Source organism: Salmo salar, chromosome 13 (genome assembly GCF_965601325.2).
Source record: "Salmo salar chromosome 13, fSalSal1, whole genome shotgun sequence".
NCBI lineage: Eukaryota > Metazoa > Chordata > Actinopteri > Salmoniformes > Salmonidae > Salmo > Salmo salar.
In genome coordinates this window covers 3065001-3085860 of record NC_138303.1, presented here as the reverse complement: position 1 = coordinate 3085860, position 20860 = coordinate 3065001, and the positions used below count along the sequence as shown (strand labels likewise).

The 20860-nt window shown below is 45.0% G+C and overlaps 1 protein-coding gene across 5 annotated transcripts in view; it reads right to left on the bottom strand.

Moving 5' to 3' along the window:
- Window positions 1-20860, bottom strand: part of ikbkg (inhibitor of nuclear factor kappa B kinase regulatory subunit gamma) — a 131286-nt gene that overhangs the window by 64297 nt on the left and 46129 nt on the right. For 4 of the 5 annotated variants that reach the window (XR_014379957.1, XR_014379958.1, XM_082959779.1 and 1 more), the window contains exons 1-7: window positions 19202-20860; window positions 18803-19068; window positions 16369-16542; window positions 16208-16266; window positions 16087-16134; window positions 15651-15753; window positions 14856-14971 (exon numbers count right to left, since the gene is read on the bottom strand). The exon at window positions 19202-20860 is cut by the window's right edge. Coding sequence is in view for 3 of the 5 variants with exons in the window: in XM_082959779.1 (XP_082815905.1) it covers window positions 14856-14971; window positions 15651-15753; window positions 16087-16134; window positions 16208-16266; window positions 16369-16542; window positions 18803-19068; window positions 19202-19490 (1055 nt within the window). In the remaining 2 variants the exon portion in view is untranslated. The remainder of the gene's footprint in view (window positions 1-14855; window positions 14972-15650; window positions 15754-16086; window positions 16135-16207; window positions 16267-16368; window positions 16543-18802; window positions 19069-19201) is intronic. The other variant, XM_082959778.1, reaches the window with a different exon arrangement.

Genomic DNA, 20860 nt, shown 5'->3' with positions numbered 1-20860 from the left:
TTCTGTTGTATAACTGACTAGGCATCCCCCCTTTCCCTTTCTGTTGTATAACTGACTAGGTATCCCCCTTTCCCTTTCTGTTGTATAACTGACTAGGTATCCCCCCCTTTCCCTTTCTGTTGTATAACTGACTAGGTATCCCCCCTTTCCCTTTCTGTTGTATAACTGACTAGGTATCCCCCCTTCCCCTTTCTGTTGTATAACTGACTAGGTATCCCCCTTTCCCTTTGTTGTATAACTGACTAGGTATCCCCTTTCCCTTTCTGTTGTATAATTGACTAGGTATCCCCCTTTCTGTTGTATAACTGACTAGGTATCCCCCCTTTCCCTTTCTGTTGTATAACTGACTAGGTATCCCCCTTTCCCTTTCTGTTGTATAACTGACTAGGCATCCCCCTTTCCCTTTGTTGTATAACGGACTAGGTATCCCCCTTTCCCTTTCTGTTGTATAACGGACTAGGTATCCCCTTTTCCCTTTCTGTTGTATAACTGACTAGGCATCCCCCCTTTCCCTTTCTGTTGTATAACTGACTAGGCATCCCCCTTTCCCTTTCCGATATATAACTGACTAGGTATCCCCCCTTTACCTTTCTGTTGTATAACTGACTAGGTATCCCCCTTTCCCTTTCTGTTGTATAACTGACTAGGCATCCCCCTTTCCCTTTGTTGTATAACGGACTAGGTATCCCCCTTTCCCTTTCTGTTGTATAACGGACTAGGTATCCCCTTTTCCCTTTCTGTTGTATAACTGACTAGGCATCCCCCCTTTCCCTTTCTGTTGTATAACTGACTAGGCATCCCCCTTTCCCTTTCCGATATATAACTGACTAGGTATCCCCCTTTCCCTTTGTTGTACAACTGACTAGGCATCCCCCCTTTCCCTTTCTGTTGTATAACTGACTAGACATCCCCCCTTTCCCTTTCTGTTGTATAATTGACTAGGTATCCCCCTTTCTGTTGTATAACTGACTAGGTATCCCCCTTTCCCTTTGTTGTATAACTGACTAGGTATCCCCCCTTTCCCTTTGTTGTATAACTGACTAGGTATCCCCCCTTTCCCTTTGTTGTATAACTGACTAGGTATCCCCCTTTCCCTTTCTGTTGTATAATTGACTAGGTATCCCCCTTTCTGTTGTACAACTGACTAGGTATCCCCCCTTTCCCTTTCTATTGTACAACTGACTAGGTATTTCCCCTTTCTGTTGTATAACTGACTAGGTATCCCCCTTTCTGTTATATAACTGACTAGGCATCCCCCCTTTCCCTTTCTGTTGTATAACTGACTAGACATCCCCCCTTTCCCTTTCTGTTGTATAACTGACTAGGTATCCCCACTTTCCCTTTCTGTTGTATAACTGACTATGTATCCCAATTTCCCTTTCTGTTGTATAACTGACTAGGTATCCCCCCTTTCTGTTGTATAACTGACTAGGTATCCCCCCTTTCTGTTGTATAACTGACTAGGTATCCCCCTTTCTGTTGTATAACTGACTAGGCATCCCCCTTTTCCGTTTCTGTTGTATAACTGACTAGGTATCCCCCCCTTTCCCTTTCTGTTGTATAACTGACTAGGTATCCCCCCTTTCCCTTTCTGTTGTATAACTGACTAGGTATACCCCTTTCCCTTTCTGTTGTATAACTGACTAGGTATCCCCCCTTTCTGTTGTATAACTGACTAGGTATCCCCCTTTCTGTTGTATAACTGACTAGGTATCCCCCTTTCCCTTTCTGTTGTACAACTGACTAGGTATCCCCCCTTTCTGTTGTCTAACTGACTAGGTATCCCCCCTTTCCCTTTCTGTTGTATAACGGACTAGGTATCCCCCTTTCCCTTTCTGTTGTACAACTGACTAGGTATCCCCCCTTTCCCTTTCTGTTGTACAACTGACTAGGTATCTCCCTTTCTGTTGTATAACTGACTAGGTATCCCCCTTTCCCTTTCTGTTGTATAACTGACTAGGCATCCCCCTTTCCCTTTGTTGTATAACGGACTAGGTATCCCCTTTCCCTTTCTGTTGTATAACGGACTAGGTATCCCCTTTTCCCTTTCTGTTGTATAACTGACTAGGCATCCCCCCTTTCCCTTTCTGTTGTATAACTGACTAGGTATCCCCCTTTCCCTTTCTGTTGTATAACTGACTAGGTATCCCCCCCTTTCCCTTTCTGTTGTATAACTGACTAGGTATCCCCCCTTTCCCTTTCTGTTGTATAACTGACTAGGTATCCCCCCTTCCCCTTTCTGTTGTATAACTGACTAGGTATCCCCCTTTCCCTTTGTTGTATAACTGACTAGGTATCCCCTTTCCCTTTCTGTTGTATAATTGACTAGGTATCCCCCTTTCTGCTGTATAACTGACTAGGTATCCCCCCTTTCCCTTTCTGTTGTATAACTGACTAGGTATCCCCCTTTCCCTTTCTGTTGTATAACTGACTAGGCATCCCCCTTTCCCTTTGTTGTATAACGGACTAGGTATCCCCCTTTCTGTTGTATAACTGACTAGGTATCCCCCCTTTCCCTTTCTGTTGTATAACTGACTAGGTATACCCCTTTCCCTTTCTGTTGTATAACTGACTAGGTATCCCCCCTTTCTGTTGTATAACTGACTAGGTATCCCCCTTTCTGTTGTATAACTGACTAGGTATCCCCCTTTCCCTTTCTGTTGTACAACTGACTAGGTATCCCCCCTTTCTGTTGTCTAACTGACTAGGTATCCCCCCTTTCCCTTTCTGTTGTATAACGGACTAGGTATCCCCCTTTCCCTTTCTGTTGTATAATTGACTAGGTATCCCCCTTTCTGTTGTACAACTGACTAGGTATCCCCCCTTTCCCTTTCTGTTGTACAACTGACTAGGTATCTCCCTTTCTGTTGTATAACTGACTAGGTATCCCCCTTTCCCTTTCTGTTGTATAACTGACTAGGCATCCCCCTTTCCCTTTGTTGTATAACGGACTAGGTATCCCCTTTCCCTTTCTGTTGTATAACGGACTAGGTATCCCCTTTTCCCTTTCTGTTGTATAACTGACTAGGCATCCCCCCTTTCCCTTTCTGTTGTATAACTGACTAGGTATCCCCCTTTCCCTTTCTGTTGTATAACTGACTAGGTATCCCCCCCTTTCCCTTTCTGTTGTATAACTGACTAGGTATCCCCCCTTTCCCTTTCTGTTGTATAACTGACTAGGTATCCCCCCTTCCCCTTTCTAATGTATAACTGACTAGGTATCCCCCTTTCCCTTTGTTGTATAACTGACTAGGTATCCCCTTTCCCTTTCTGTTGTATAATTGACTAGGTATCCCCCTTTCTGTTGTATAACTGACTAGGTATCCCCCCTTTCCCTTTCTGTTGTATAACTGACTAGGTATCCCCCTTTCCCTTTCTGTTGTATAACTGACTAGGCATCCCCCTTTCCCTTTGTTGTATAACGGACTAGGTATCCCCCTTTCCCTTTCTGTTGTATAACGGACTAGGTATCCCCTTTTCCCTTTCTGTTGTATAACTGACTAGGCATCCCCCCTTTCCCTTTCTGTTGTATAACTGACTAGGCATCCCCCTTTCCCTTTCTGTTGTATAACTGACTAGGCATCCCCCTTTCCCTTTGTTGTATAACTGACTAGGCATCCCCCTTTCCCTTTGTTGTATAACGGACTAGGTATCCCCCTTTCCCTTTCTGTTGTATAACGGACTAGGTATCCCCTTTTCCCTTTCTGTTGTATAACTGACTAGGCATCCCCCCTTTCCCTTTCTGTTGTATAACTGACTAGGTATCCCCCTTTCCCTTTCCGATATATAACTGACTAGGTATCCCCCTTTCCCTTTCTGTTGTACAACTGACTAGGCATCCCCCCTTTCCCTTTCTGTTGTATAACTGACTAGACATCCCCCCTTTCCCTTTCTGTTGTATAATTGACTAGGTATCCCCCTTTCTGTTGTATAACTGACTAGGTATCCCCCTTTCCCTTTGTTGTATAACTGACTAGGTATCCCCCCTTTCCCTTTGTTGTATAACTGACTAGGTATCCCCCCTTTCCCTTTGTTGTATAACTGACTAGGTATCCCCCCTTTCCCTTTGTTGTATAACTGACTAGGTATCCCCCTTTCCCTTTCTGTTGTATAATTGACTAGGTATCCCCCTTTCTGTTGTACAACTGACTAGGTATCCCCCCTTTCCCTTTCTATTGTACAACTGACTAGGTATTTCCCCTTTCTGTTGTATAACTGACTAGGTATCCCCCTTTCTGTTGTATAACTGACTAGGTATCCCCCCTTTCCCTTTGTTGTATAACTGACTAGGCATCCCCCCTTTCCCTTTCTGTTGTATAACTGACTAGACATCCCCCCTTTCCCTTTCTGTTGTTAACTGACTAGGTATCCCCCCTTTCCCTTTCTGTTGTATAACTGACTATGTATCCCAATTTCCCTTTCTGTTGTACAACTGACTAGGTATCCCCCCTTTCTGTTGTATAACTGACTAGGTACTCCCCTTTCTGTTGTATAACTGACTAGGCATCCCCCTTTTCCCTTTCTGTTGTATAACTGACTAGGTATCCCCCCCTTTCCCTTTCTGTTGTATAACTGACTAGGTATCCCCCCTTTCTGTTGTATAACTGACTAGGTATACCCCTTTCCCTTTCTGTTGTATAACTGACTAGGTATCCCCCCTTTCTGTTGTATAACTGACTAGGTATCCCCCTTTCTGTTGTATAACTGACTAGGTATCCCCCTTTCCCTTTCTGTTGTACAACTGACTAGGTATCCCCCCTTTCTGTTGTATAACGGACTAGGTATCCCCCTTTCCCTTTCTGTTGTATAACTGACTAGGTATCCGCCCTCTCCCTTTCTGTTGTATAAATGACTAGGTATCCCCCTTTGCCTTTCTGTTGTACAACTGACTAGGTATCCCCCCTTTCTGTTGTCTAACTGACTAGGTATCCCCCTTTCCCTTTCTGTTGTATAACGGACTAGGTATCCCCCTTTCCCTTTCTGTTGTATAACTGACTAGGTATCCCCCCTCTCCCTTTCTGTTGTATAAATGACTAGGTATCCCCCTTTGCCTTTCTGTTGTACAACTGACTAGGTATCCCCCCTTTCTGTTGTCTAACTGACTAGGTATCCCCCCTTTCCCTTTCTGTTGTATAACGGACTAGGTATCCCCCTTTCCCTTTCTGTTGTATAACTGACTAGGTATCCCCCCTCTCCCTTTCTGTTGTATAAATGACTAGGTATCCCCCTTTGCCTTTGTTGTATAACTGACTAGGTATCCCCCTTTCTGTTGTATAACTGACTAGGTATCCCCCTTTCTGTTGTATAACTGACTAGGTATCCCCCTTTCTGTTGTATAACTGACTAGGTATCCCCCTTTCTGTTGTAAAACTGACTAGGTATCCCCCTTTCTGTTGTATAACTGACTAGGTATCCCCCCTTTCCCTTTCTGTTGTATAACTGACTAGGTATCCCCCTTTCTGTTGTACAACTGACTAGGTATCCCCTTTCTGTTGTTTAACTGACTAGGTATCCCCCCTTTCCCTTTCTGTTGAATAACTGACTAGGTATCCCCCTTTCTGTTGTACAACTGACTAGGTATCCCCCTTTCTGTTGTACAACTGACTAGGTATCCCCCTTTCTGTTGTACAACTGACTAGGTATCCCCCCTTTCCCTTTCTGTTGTATAACTGACTAAGTATCCCCCCTTTCTGTTTTACAACTGACTAGGTATCCCCTTTTCTGTTGTATAACTGACTAGGTATCACCCCTTTCCCTTTCTGTTGTATAACTGACTAGGTATCCCCCTTTCTGTTGTATAACTGACTAGGTATCCCCCCTTTCTGTTGTACAACTGACTAGGTATCCCCTTTACCTTTCTGTTGTACAACTGACTATGTGTCCCCCTTTGTTGTATAACTGACGAGGTATCCCCCTTTCTGTTGTATAACTGACTAGGTATCCCCCCTTTCTGTTATACAACTGACTAGGTATCCCCCTTTCTGTTGTACAACTGACTAGGTATCCCCCCTTTCTGTTGTATAACTGACTAGGTATCCCCCCTTTCCCTTTCTGTTGTATAACGGACTAGGTATCCCCCTTTCCCTTTCTGTTGTATAACTGACTAGGTATCCCCCCCTTTCCCTTTCTGTTGTATAACTGACTAGGTATCCCCCCTTTCCCTTTCTGTTGTATAACTGACTAGGTATCCCCCTTTCCCCTTTCTGTTGTATAACTGACTAGGTATCCCCCTTTCCCTTTGTTGTATAACTGACTAGGTATCCCCTTTCCCTTTCTGTTGTATAATTGACTAGGTATCCCACTTTCTGTTGTATAACTGACTAGGTATCCCCCCTTTCCCTTTCTGTTGTATAACTGACTAGGTATCCCCCTTTCCCTTTCTGTTGTATAACTGACTAGGTATCCCCCTTTCCCTTTCTGTTGTATAACGGACTAGGTATCCCCCTTTCCCTTTCTGTTGTATAACGGACTAGGTATCCCCTTTTCCCTTTCTGTTGTATAACTGACTAGGCATCCCCCTTTCCCTTTCCGATATATAACTGACTAGGTATCCCCCTTTCCCTTTCTGTTGTACAACTGACTAGGCATCCCCCCTTTCCCTTTCTGTTGTATAACTGACTAGACATCCCCCCTTTCCCTTTCTGTTGTATAATTGACTAGGTATCCCCCTTTCTGTTGTATAACTGACTAGGTATCCCCCTTTCCCTTTGTTGTATAACTGACTAGGTATCCCCCCTTTCCCTTTGTTGTATAACTGACTAGGTATCCCCCCTTTCCCTTTGTTGTATAACTGACTAGGTATCCCCCCTTTCCCTTTGTTGTATAACTGACTAGGTATCCCCCCTTTCCCTTTCTGTTGTATAATTGACTAGGTATCCCCCTTTCTGTTGTACAACTGACTAGGTATCCCCCCTTTCCCTTTCTATTGTACAACTGACTTGGTATTTCCCCTTTCTGTTGTATAACTGACTAGGTATCCCCCTTTCTGTTGTATAACTGACTAGGTATCCCCCCTTTCCCTTTGTTTTATAACTGACTAGGCATCCCCCCTTACCCTTTCTGTTGTATAACTGACTAGACATCCCCCCTTTCCCTTTCTGTTGTATAACTGACTAGGTATTCCCCCTTTCCCTTTCTGTTGTATACCTGACTATGTATCCCAATTTCCCTTTCTGTTATATAACTGACTAGGTATCCCCCCTTTCTGTTGTATAACTGACTAGGTACTCCCCTTTCTGTTGTATAACTGACTAGGCATCCCCCTTTTCCCTTTCTGTTGTATAACTGACTAGGTATCCCCCCCTTTCCCTTTCTGTTGTATAACTGACTAGGTATCCCCCCTTTCTGTTGTATAACTGACTAGGTATACCCCTTTCCCTTTCTGTTGTATAACTGACTAGGTATCCCCCCTTTCTGTTGTATAACTGACTAGGTATCCCCCTTTCTGTTGTATAACTGACTAGGTATCCCCCCTTTCCCTTTCTGTTGTATAACGGACTAGGTATCCCCCTTTCCCTTTCTGTTGTATAACTGACTAGGTATCCCCCCTCTCCATTTCTGTTGTATAAATGACTAGGTATCCCCCTTTGCCTTTGTTGTATAACTGACTAGGTATCGCCCTTTCTGTTGTATAACTGACTAGGTATCCCCCCTTTCTGTTGTCTAACTGACTAGGTATCCCCCCTTTCCCTTTCTGTTGTATAACGGACTAGGTATCCCCCTTTCCCTTTCTGTTGTATAACTGACTAGGTATCCCCCGTCTCCCTTTCTGTTGTATAAATGACTAGGTATCCCCTTTGCCTTTGTTGTATAACTGACTAGGTATCCCCCTTTCTGTTGTATAACTGACTAGGTATCCCCCTTTCTGTTGTATAACTGACTAGGTATCCCCCTTTCTGTTGTATAACTGACTAGGTATCCCCCTTTCTGTTGTATAACTGACTAGGTATCCCCCTTTCTGTTGTATAACTGACTAGGTATCCCCCCTTTCCCTTTCTGTTGTACAACTGACTAGGTATCCCCCTTTCTGTTGTACAACTGACTAGGTATCCCCTTTCTGTTGTTTAACTGACTAGGTATCCCCCCTTTCCCTTTCTGTTGAATAACTGACTAGGTATCCCCCTTTCTGTTGTACAACTGACTAGGTATCCCCCTTTCTGTTGTACAACTGACTAGGTATACCCCTTTCTGTTGTACAACTGACTAGGTATCCCCCCTTTCCCTTTCTGTTGTATAACTGACTAAGTATCCCCCCTTTCTGTTTTACAACTGACTAGGTATCCCCTTTTCTGTTGTATAACTGACTAGGTATCCCCCCTTTCCCTTTCTGTTGTATAACTGACAAGGTATCCCCCTTTCTGTTGTATAACTGACTAGGTATCCCCCCTTTCTGTTGTATAACTGACTAGGTATCCCCCCTTTCCATTTCTGTTGTATAACTGACTAGGTATCCCCCCTTTCCCTTTCTGTTGTATAACTGACTAGGTATCCCCCCTTTCCCTTTCTGTTGTATAACTGACTAGGTGTCCCCCTTTCTGTTGTATAACTGACTAGGTATCCCCTTTCTGTTGTGTAACTGACTAGGTAACCCCCTTTCTGTTGTATAACTGACTAGGTATCCCCCCTTTCCCTTTCTGTTGTACAACTGACTAGGTATCCCCCCTTTCTGTTGTACAACTGACTAGGTATCCCCCCTTTCTATTGTACAACTGACTAGGTATCCCCCTTTCTGTTGTACAACTGACTAGGTAACCCCCCTTTCTGTTGTACAACTGACTAGGTAACCCCCCTTTCTGTTGTACAACTGACTAGGTAACCCCCCTTTCTGTTGTACAACTGACTAGGTATCCCCCTTTCTGTTGTACAACTGACTAGGTATCCCCCCTTTCCCTTTCTGTTGTATAACTGACTAGGTATCCCCCTTTCCCTTTCTGTTGTATAACTGACTAGGTATCCCCCTTTCCCTTTCTGTTGTATAACTGACTAGGTATCCCCCTTTCTGTTGTATAACTGACTAGGTATCCCCCCTTTCCCTTTCTGTTGTATAACTGACTAGGTATCCCCCTATCTGTTGTATAACTGACTAGGTATCCCCCCTTTCCCTTTCTGTTGTACAACTGACTAGGTATCCCCCCTTTCTCTTTCTGTTGTATAACTGACTAGGTATCCCCCTTTCTGTTGTACAACTGACTAGGTATCCCCCCTTTCCCTTTCTGTTGTACAACTGACTAGGTATCCCCCCTTTCTGTTGTACAACTGACTAGGTATCCCCCCTTTCTGTTGTATAACTGACTAGGTATCCCCCCTTTCTGTTGTATAACTGACTAGGTATCCTCCTTTCTGTTGTACAACTGACTAGGTATCCCCCCTTTCCCTTTCTGTTGTATAACTGACTAGGTATCCCCCTATCTGTTGTATAACTGACTAGGTATCCCCCCTTTCCCTTTCTGTTGTACAACTGACTAGGTATCCCCCCTTTCTCTTTCTGTTGTATAACTGACTAGGTATCCCCCTTTCTGTTGTACAACTGACTAGGTATCCCCCCTTTCCCTTTCTGTTGTATAACTGACTAGGTATCCCCCCTTTCTGTTTTACAACTGACTAGGTATCCCCCTTTCTGTTGTATAACTGACTAGGTATCCCCCCTTTCTGTTGTATAACTGACTAGGTATCCCCCCCTTCCCTTTCTGTTGTCTAACTGACTAGGTATCCCCCCTTTCCCTTTCTGTTGTACAACTGACTAGGTATCCCCCCTTTCCCTTTCTGTTGTATAACTGACTAGGTATCCCCCCTTTCTGTTTTACAACTGACTAGGTATCCCCCCTTTCCCTTTCTGTTGTATAACTGACTAGGTATCCCCCCTTTCTGTTGTATAACTGACTAGGTATCCCCCCTTTCCCTTTCTGTTGTCTAACTGACTAGGTATCCCCCCTTTCCCTTTCTGTTGTATAACTGACTAGGTATCCCCCCTTTCTCTTTCTGTTGTATAACTGACTAGGTATCCCCTTTCTGTTGTATAACTGACTAGGTATCCCCCCTTTCCCTTTCTGTTGTATAACTGACTAGGTATCCCCCCTTTCTGTTGTATAACTGACTAGGTATCCCCCTTTCTGTTGTACAACTGACTAGGTATCCCCCTTTCTGTTGTATAACTGACTAGGTATCCCCCCTTTCCCTTTCTGTTGTATAACTGACTAGGTATCCCCCCTTTCTGTTGTATAACTGACTAGGTATCCCCCCTTTCTGTTGTATAACTGACTAGATATCCCCCCTTTCCCTTTCTGTTGTATAACTGACTAGGTATCCCCCCTTTCCCTTTCTGTTGTATAACTGACTAGGTATCCCCCTTTCCCTTTCTGTTGTATAACTGACTAGGTATCCCCCTTTCTGTTGTATAACTGACTAGGTATCCCCCCTTTCCGTTGTATAACTGACTAGGTATCCCCGCTTTCCCTTTCTGTTGTATAACTGACTAGGTATCCCTCCTTTCCCTTTCTGTTGTATAACTGACTAGGTATCCCCCCTTTCCCTTCTGTTGTATAACTGACTAGGTATCCCCCCTTTCCCTTTCTGTTGTATAACTGACTAGGCATCCCCCCTTTCTGTTGTATAACTGACTAGGTATCCCGCTTTCGTTGTATAACTGACTAGGTATCCCCCTTTCTGTTGTATAACTGACTAGGTATCCCCCTTTCTGTTGTATAACTGACTAGGTATCCCCCTTTCTGTTGTATAACTGACTAGGTATCCCCCCTTTCTGTTGTATAACTGACTAGGCATCCCCCCTTTCTGTTGTATAACTGACTAGGCATCCCCCTTTCTGTTGTATAACTGACTAGGTATCCCCCTTTTCTGTTGTATAACTGACTAGGTATCCCCCCTTTCCCCTTCTGTTGTATAACTGACTAGGTATCCCCCTTTCTGTTGTATAACTGACTAGGTATCCCCCTTTCTGTTGTATAACTGACTAGGTATCCCCCTTTCCACAATGAAACATAAGATGGGTTTGGAACCAGAGTTGTCTGCATGCCACAAGCTGTGTGAACACACACACACACACACACACACACACACACACACACACACACACAGCTTTTTGACAGTATGAGATTGTATGATGTTTTTGAATAACAAAAATCCTAACTGTTCTTCCTGTATATAACACTATGGTGGTAATACATTATAAATGTTCTTCCTGTATATAACACTATGGTGGTAATACATTATAACTGATTTCAATGGCTCTCTCTCTCCATTCAAATTGTTTCATACTGTTCGATGAAACTTCAACCAAAAAATTGACAACGAATGAAAAAGCCAGAGAGGAGTTATTGTGAGAGGGTAAGGGCCAGTGTTGGCCAGTGTTTCCCGGTGGACCCTAATTCATGTTACATTAAATGTTCTCTCTTACTATAGTTTTGACGTAGCAAAAACACGAAGGCTTCCTCTCTGATATACAGCAACACGCTGATCTAGGTCGATACCAGCACTGGAACAGGCTGTACAAGCAATCTGGTTACAGATTAGTGGCTAAAGCTATTTATTTTACACACAACATGCTAAGAAAATACCAACAAGCTGTTTGCAGACAGTAAGATACGCAAACTACTAGTGGAATTATAGAACACTTGTGGATTTATATGAAGAGGCAAAGTGGAAGTCAGCATCGGAGTCACTGCATCTGCAGCATTGACCCTGCATATTGTCACTGCATCTGCAGCATTGACCCTGCATCTGCAGCATTGACCCTGCATATTGTCACTGCATCCGCAGCATTGACCCTGCATATTGTCACTGCATCCGCAGCATTGACCCTGCATATTGTCAATGCATCTGCAGCATTTACCCTGCATATTGTCACTGCATCTGCAGCATTGACCCTGCATATTGTCACTGCATCTGCAGCATTGACCCTGCATATTGTCACTGTATCTGCAGCATTGACCCTGCATATTGTCACTGCATCTGCAGCATTGACCTGCATATTGTCACTGCATCCGCAGCATTGACCCTGCATCTGCAGCATTGACCCTGCATATTGTCACTGCATCTGCAGCATTGACCCTGCATCTGCAGCATTAACCCTGCATATTGTCACTGCATCCGCAGCATTGACCCTGCATATTGTCACTGCATCTGCAGCATTGACCCTGCATATTGTCACTGCATCTGCAGCATTGACCCTGCATATTGTCACTGCATCCGCAGCATTGACCCTGCATATTGTCACTGCATCCGCAGCATTGACCCTGCATATTGTCACTGCATCCGCAGCATTGACCCTGCATATTGTCACTGCATCCGCAGCATTGACCCTGCATAGTCACTGCATCCGCAGCATTGACCCTGCATATTGTCACTGCATCCGCAGCATTGACCCTGCATATTGTCACTGCATCCGCAGCATTGACCCTGCATATTGTCACTGCATCCGCAGCATTGACCCTGCATATTGTCACTGTATCCGCAGCATTGACCCTGTATATTGTCACTGCATCCGCAGCATTGACCCTGCATATTGTCACTGCATCTGCAGCATTGACCCTGCATATTGTCACTGCATCTGCAGCATTGCCCCTGCATATTGTCACTGCATCTGCAGCATTGACCCTGCATATTGTCACTGCATCTGCAGCATTGACCCTGCATATTGTCACTGCATCTGCAGCATTGACCCTGCATATTGTCACTGCATCCGCAGCATTGACCCTGCATATTGTCACTGCATCTGCAGCATTGACCCTGCATATTGTCACTGCATCTGCAGCATTGACCCTGCATCCGCAGCATTGACCCTGCATATTGTCACTGCATCTGCAGCATTGACCCTGCATATTGTCACTGCATCTGCAGCATTGACCCTGCATATTGTCACTGCATCCGCAGCATTGACCCTGCATATTGTCACTGCGAGTGGTTGTTGTTGACAGGGGTGTTCGTGGAAACAGACAAGGAGAGAGATGACTGACGTAGCAAAGACAAGGAGAGAGATGACTGACGTAGCAGAGACAAGGAGAGAGATGACTGACAAAGCAGAGACAAGGAGAGAGGTGACTGACAAAGCAGAGACAAGGAGAGAGATGACTGACGTAGCAGAGAGAGATGACTGACGTAGCAGAGACAAGGAGAGAGATGACTGACGTAGCAGAGACAAGGAGAGAGATAACTGACGTAGCAGAGACAAGGAGAGAGATGACTGACGTAGCAGAGACAAGGAGAGAGATGACTGACGTAGCAGAGACAAGGAGAGAGATGACTGACGTAGCAGAGACAAGGAGAGAGATGACTGACGTAGCAGAGACAAGGAGAGAGATGACTGACGTAGCAGAGACAAAGAGAGGGATGACTGACGTAGCAGAGACAAAGAGGGATGACTGACGTAGCAGAGACAAGGAGAGGGATGACTGACGTTGCAAAGACAAGGAGAGGGATGACTGACGTAGCAGAGACAAGGAGAGAGATGACTGACGTAGCAGAGAAAAGGAGAGGGATGACTGACGTAGCAGAGACAAGGAGAGAGATGACTGACGTAGCAGAGACAAGGAGAGAGATGACTGACGTAGCAGAGACAAGGAGAGAGATGACTGACGTAGCAGAGACAAGGAGAGGGATGACTGATGTAGCAGAGACAAGGAGAGAGATGACTGACGGAGCAGAGACAAGGAGAAAGATGACTGACGTAGCAGAGTGAACTATAAAAACAGACATCATTCCATGTGGAGGAGTGGAGTCTGACATTGAACAAACTGAAATACCGTTATACAAGGTCAAGTAAAACCCAAACCGGTCTCCCATCAGCACCAGTAGAGAGTAAAACCCAAACCGGTCTCCCATCAGTCCCCAGTAGAGGGTAAAACCCAAACCGGTCTCCCATCAGCCCCCAGTAGAGAATAAAACCCAACCCGGTCTCCCATCAGCACCAGTAGAGTATAAAACCAAAACCGGTCTCCCATCAGCACCAGTAGAGAATAAAACCCAAACCGGTCTCCCATCAGCACCAGTAGAGAATAAAACCCAAACCGGTCTCCCATCAGCCCCCAGTAGAGGGTAAAACCCAAACCGGTCTCCCATCAGCACCAGTAGAGAGTAAAACCCAAACCGGTCTCCCATCAGCACCAGTAGAGAATAAAACCCAAACCGGTCTCCCATCAGCACCAGTAGAGAATAAAACCCAAACCGGTCTCCCATCAGCCCCCAGTAGAGAATAAAACCCAAACCGGTCTCCCATCAGCCCCCAGTAGAGAATAAAACCCAAACCGGTCTCCCATCAGCACCAGTAGAGAGTAAAACCCAAACCGGTCTCCCATCAGCACCAGTAGAGAGTAAAACCCAAACCGGTCTCCCATCAGCACCAGTAGAGAGTAAAACCCAAACCGGTCTCCCATCAGCACCAGTAGAGAATAAAACCCAAACCGGTCTCCCATCAGCACCAGTAGAGAATAAAACCCAAACCGGTCTCCCATCAGCACCAGCAGAGAATAAAACCCAAACCGGTCTCCCATCAGCCCCCAGTAGAGAATAAAACCCAAACCGGTCTCCCATCAGCACCAGTAGAGAATAAAACCCAAACCGGTCTCCCATCAGCACCAGTAGAGAATAAAACCCAAACCGGTCTCCCATCAGCACCAGTAGAGAGTAAAACCCAAACCGGTCTCCCATCAGCACCAGTAGAGAATAAAACCCAAACCGGTCTCCCATCAGCACCAGTAGAGAATAAAACCCAAACCGGTCTCCCATCAGCACCAGTAGAGAGTAAAACCCAAACCGGTCTTCCATCTGCACCAGTAGAGAATAAAACCCAAACCGGTCTCCCATCAGCACCAGTAGAGAGTAAAATCGGGTAAACGTTGTCGTACCTATCGTCCAATATGTTGCGGTCCTGCTGGCTCCGGTCCAAACAGTTCTGCCTCTCTCTCAGCTCTCCCAGGAGAGATGTTACCTGGGCCTTCAGCGCCTCGCCGTCCTTAGCCAGCTAAACACACAGGAAGAGCTTTCTCTGAGTACTGAAAGGACCGTCTAGTAGGACTGAGTGTTAGACAAAATGACCAGGGTGTGTACCTTGGTACAGTGTGTGTGTAGTGTGTGTGTGTAGTGTGTACCTGGGTACAGTGTGTGTGTAGTGTGTGTGTGTGTGTGTGTGTGTGTGTGTGTGTGTGTATAGTGTGTGTGTGTAGTGTGTACCTGGGTACAGTGTGTACCTGGGTACAGTGTGTGTGTAGTGTGTGTGTGTGTGTGTGTGTGTGTGTGAGTACCTGGGTACAGTGTGTGTGTGTGTGTGTGTAGTGTGTACCTGGGTACAGTGTGTACCTGGGTACAGTGTGTGTGTAGTGTGTGTGTGTGTGTGTGTACCTGGGTACAGTGTAGTGTGTGTGTGTGTGTGTGTGTGTGTGTGTGTGTACCTGGGTACAGTGTGTGTGTGTGTGCGTGTGTGTGTGTGCGTGTACCTGGGTACAGTGTGTGTGTGTGTGTGTGTGTGTGTGTGTGTGTGTGTGTGTGTGTGTGTGTGTGTGTGTGTGTGTACCTGGGTACAGTGTGTGTGTGTGTGTGTGTGTGTGTGTGTGTGTGTGTGTGTGTGTGTGTGTGTGTGTGTGTGCGCGCGTGTGTGTGTGTGTACCTGGGTACAGTGTGTGTGTGTGTGTGTAAGTGTGTACCTGGGTACAGTCCTTGTCCTTCTGTTTCAGCAGCACTTCAGTTCTGTCTCTCTGAGCTGAAGTCTTCTGGAGGGAATCTAACTTCTCCTGCAGCTCTCTGTACCTACACACACACACAGGGACACCACACACACACACACACACGGACACACACACACGGACACACACACACGGGGACACACACACGGGGACACACACACGGGGACACACACACGGGGACACACACACACGGGGACACACACACACGGGGACACACACACACGGGGACACACACACACGGGGACACACACACACGGGGACACACACACACGGGGACACACACACACGGGGACACACACACACGGGGACACACACACACGGGGACACACACACACAGGGACATATTTAGGGTCACAGGTCATAACCACTACAAGGCAGAATAGTGAGACACACTTACCTGCCCTGTGTGGCTTGAAGTTGCTCTGTGAGTTTGGCCAGGTGGGAGCTGAGGAGACAGGAAGCAGACACATCAGCACACAGCAGGAAGTGATGCCGACTGTGAGAAAATGACATCATACCTGTCAGAGGAGGGCGCGGCATCGGAACGCTGAACCGTTTCCTCGGTAACGCCACCACTCTGAGGAACACAATTATACTCCTCAGTAAAGACTTCACATTTTCAAGCTATCAATTCTTACCTTTCTTCGACAGAATGACCCTAACACACACACACACACACCAGTTTGGTTCGGAGTTGCTCAACCGAGCGACGAAGGCAGTCTCTCTCTCTCTCTCCCTCATCCCTCTTTTTCTCCAGCTCTTCATTCCTCCTCATCAGATCTCTCATCACTTCTTCCAACTTCTCTTTGTGGCTCTTCAGCAGCTGGACAAAGTCTTTACCTCCTCCTGCGGGCTAGAGAAAGAGACAGGAAGTTGGAAAAAGAGAGATAGTATATCTCCACGTTGCCATAGAAACAACAAGCTTGTATTGAAAGAAGGAGTGAAGGAGAAACAGAAGCTAAAAACTAAAAAGGAAAAGCACATGACTTCAGGTTAACTCCTTTATTACACACAGAGAGAGAGAGCACCCCCACACCATCACACCACCTCCTCCTCCATGCTTCATGGTGGGAACCACACATGTGGAGATCATCCGTTCACCTACTCTGCGCCTCACAAAGACACGGCGGTTGGAACCAAAAAAATCTCACATTTGGACTCATCAGACCAAAGGACAGATTTCAACCGTGAAGCATGGAGGAGGAGGTGTTATGGTGTGGGGGTGCTTTGCTGGTGACACTGTCTGTGATTTATTTAGAATTCAAGGCTCACTTAACCAGCATGGCTACCACAGCATTCTGCAGCAATACGCCATCCCATCTGGTTTGGGCTTAGTGGGACTATCATTTGTTTTTCTAATGTCCATTGCTTGTGTTTCGTGGCCCAAGCAAGTCTCTTCTTCTTATTGGTGTCCTTTAGTAGTGGTTTCTTTGCAGCAATTCAACCATGAAGGCCTGATTCACGCAGTCTCCTCTGAACAGTTGCTGTTGAGATATCTGTTACTTGAACTCTGAAGCATTTATTTGGGCTGCAGTTTGAGGTGCAGTTAACTCTAATGAACTTATACTCTGTATTCCTTTCCTGTGGCGGTCCTCATGAGAGCCAGTTTCATCATAGCGCTTGATGGATTTTGCAACTGCACTTGAAGAAACTGTCAAAGTTCTTAAAATATTCCAGATTGACTGACCTTCATGTCTTAAAGTAATGATGGAATGTCGTTTGTCTTTGCTTATTTGAGTTGTTCTTGCCATAATATGGACTTGGTCTTTTACCAAATTGGGCTATCTTCTGTATACCACCCCTACCATGTCACAGCACAACTGATTGGCTCAAATGCATTAAGAAGGTAAGAAATTCCACATATTAACAAGGCACATCTGTTAATTGAAATGCATTCCAGGTGACTACCTCATGAAGCTGGTTGAGAGAATGCCAAGAGTGTGCAAAGCTGTCATCAAGGCAAAGGGTGGCTACTTTGAAGAATCTCAAAAATATTTTGATTTGTTTAACACTTTTTCGGTTAGTACATGAGTCCATATGTGTTATTTCATAGTTTTGATGTCTTCACTATTATTCTACAATGTAGAAAATAGTCAAAATAAAGAAAAACCCTGGAATGAGTAGTTGTGTCCAAACATTTGACTGGTACTGTACATACAATGTATTCAGACCCCTTGACTTTTTCTATATTTTGTAACGTTACTGCCTTTTTCTAAAATTGGTTAAATTATTTATTTTCCTCAACACACAATACCTCATAATGACAAAGCAAAAACAGGTTTAGAAATGTTAGGATATTTATTACAAATAAAAACAAAAATACCTTATTTACGCAAGTATTCAGACCTTTTGCTAGGAGACTTGAAAGTGAGCTCAGGTGCATCCTGTTTCCATTGATCATCCTTGAGATGTTTCTACAACTTCATTGGAGTCCACCTGTGTTAAATTCAATTAATTGGACATGATTTGGAAAGGCACACACCTGTCTATATAAAAGGTCCCACAGTTGACAGTGAATGTCAGAGCAAAAACCAAGCCATGTGGTCGAAGGAATTGTCCATAGAGCTCTGAGACAGGATTGTGTTGAGGAACAGATCTGGGGAAGGGTACCAAAACATTTCTGCAGCATTGAAGGTCCCCAAGAACACAGTGGCCTCCATCATTCTTAAATGGAAGAAGTTTGGAACCACAAAGACTCTTCCTAGAGCTGGCCGCCCGGCCAAACTGAGCAATCGGTGGAGAAGGGCCTGATGGTCACTCTGACAGAGTTCCAGAGTTCCTCTGTGGAGATGGGAGAACCTTCCAGAAGGACAACCATCTCTGCAGCACTCCACCAATCAGGCCTTTATGGTAGAGTGGCCAGACGCAAGCCACTACTCAGTTAAAAGGCACCTAAAGGACTCTCAGACCATGAGAAATAAGATTCTCTGGTCTGATGAAACCAAGAGTGAACTCTTTGGCCTGAATGCCAAGCATCACATTTGGAGGAAACCTGGCACCGCTCATCACCTGGCCAATACATTTCTAAAAACCTGTTTGCTTTGTCATTATAGGGTATTGTGTGTAGATTGATGAGGGGGGAAAAAAAAACAATTGAATCTATCTGCACTGACCAGAGAGGATGCCATAGGTCCGTTGGTCTCCGAGCCATGGCTGGGGCCGTTGACTAGCAGGCCTTGGTTCGGTCCAGGGTTGGAGGGGCTAGAGGAGCTGGCCAGGCTGGTAAGGCTGTGGTTCTCCATGGCCAGTCTCTCCACTAGCGCTCGGGCCTCCTGGAAACGACAGCTGAGGAACTCCCTCTCTTCTCTAGATCTCCGCTGCCATTCCTCCATCTCCTCACAGCGCTCACGCAGGGCCTGGTTACTACGCTGCAACGCCTCTACACACACACACACACACACACACACACACACACACACACAATCTGTGCCTCATTGTGGATCCAAATAAAATATTTGTATGTGTTTGAGTAAATGTGTGTGTGTGTGTAAATGTGTGTGTGTGAGTCCTACCTCGGAGCTGCTGGTTGTCTCCCAGTAGTCTAGACACCACCTCATTGGCTGCCAGCTCAGCGGGAACCTGAAGAGCCACGCCGCCCTCGTCCCACTGCAGGGCTATGTCTGCCTGGGGCTGCACGCCACCCTCGTCCCACTGCAGGGCTATGTCTGCCTGGGGCTGCACGCCACCCTCGTCCCCTGCCATCTCCCACTGCAGGGGTATGTCTGCCTGGGGCTGCACCATGCCGCTGAACATTATGCGTCGTATCATATAGAAAACAAGAAACGTATACAGAAACATCATCAGTTCTGTACAGCATTACTAATTAATATCTGCCTGTTGGCACTGACCCGAAGACTCAAAGCTACTAGTACAAGACACTAGGTAAGTTACCATTCACCCAGGGTTTATTCCACAAAAAGCAATGACAACAACAACAACAAATCATTGCAACATCGGAAACGGAAGCAATGTTCTAAAGATCGACAACATTTTTATCCATTTCACGGGAGGAATTTTTATTTTGCCAAACTTTCTTTATTGCGACAATAAATTAGGATTTCCACATACTTCTGAAGGTACGCAAGGCACGTGATTTTATCACGTAACAATAAGTTCCACTCCACATTTAATTCTAAAATGTTCTACTTCTTGCAAAAATCATTATTTTTTAATAGTTAAAAAAAAATATTGCCCTGACTTCCAACAATGCCTGAATTGCTTCGCCTTGTTTTTCTGGCTGGCTGGAAAGTTTCACCATCCAATTATAATCAGATCTACAGGAAGTTTCCTCCGTGGCGACCATGGACAGCGGCGATACATTGACACAAGAGACATATTAGAATATGGCAAATATTAGGCTGGACAATAGAACAAGTTAAAAATTCACCCAAGGCTGAAAAACAGCCAAAGAACGTTGGCTGAGCTGGAACGACGGCAAATGAACTGAAACAAACCTTCACAGAGTCTCTTCTGACTGAAGTGATGCTTAGAATTCCCATTTCCCTTAAATATCACAACATTTTTTAATCCCTTTTTCATTTTACCACTACAATCTGTTTGGACAAAACTGGAAGAAAAAAATACAACTTGTGTAAACATCCACCCCTCGATAGTGTAAACTGCGCGCATGTCTGCGTAATGAGGAAGTAGGGAAAACATGAACAATTCTGACTATTTTCTGGTCTATTGATCGATGACAACCGAGCTCTCTGTCCAGATTTACATAATTACAAAGATGAGATTCTCCTGATTAAAGTGGTGTCTGACTTGAAAAAAAAAAATCTAAATATACACATTCTGAGATTTTTGGTGAAATAAGACAGTCATACCCCTATAGGAAACAATGGGACGACCTCCTGAGTTCCATGAGTGAAAATACAATTTTTGAAATTTTAACAGCATACTATGCTACCCACATTTACATCATTAGAAAGAATAGATTATCCTGAATGAAATGGTGTAGAACTTCCAAACATCCATTTTGAAATACAGACATTATGTTGGGGACAGAGGAATGGCTAAAGAACAGTTTTATTTAACCAGCTTAATATTTTATCTGCTACCATTTGCCTTTTTTCTGTTCTACAATGTGGTTTGAACTAACACATTTTTTATTTCACCTTTATTTAACCAGGTAGGCTAGTTGAGAACAAGTTCTCATTTACAACTGT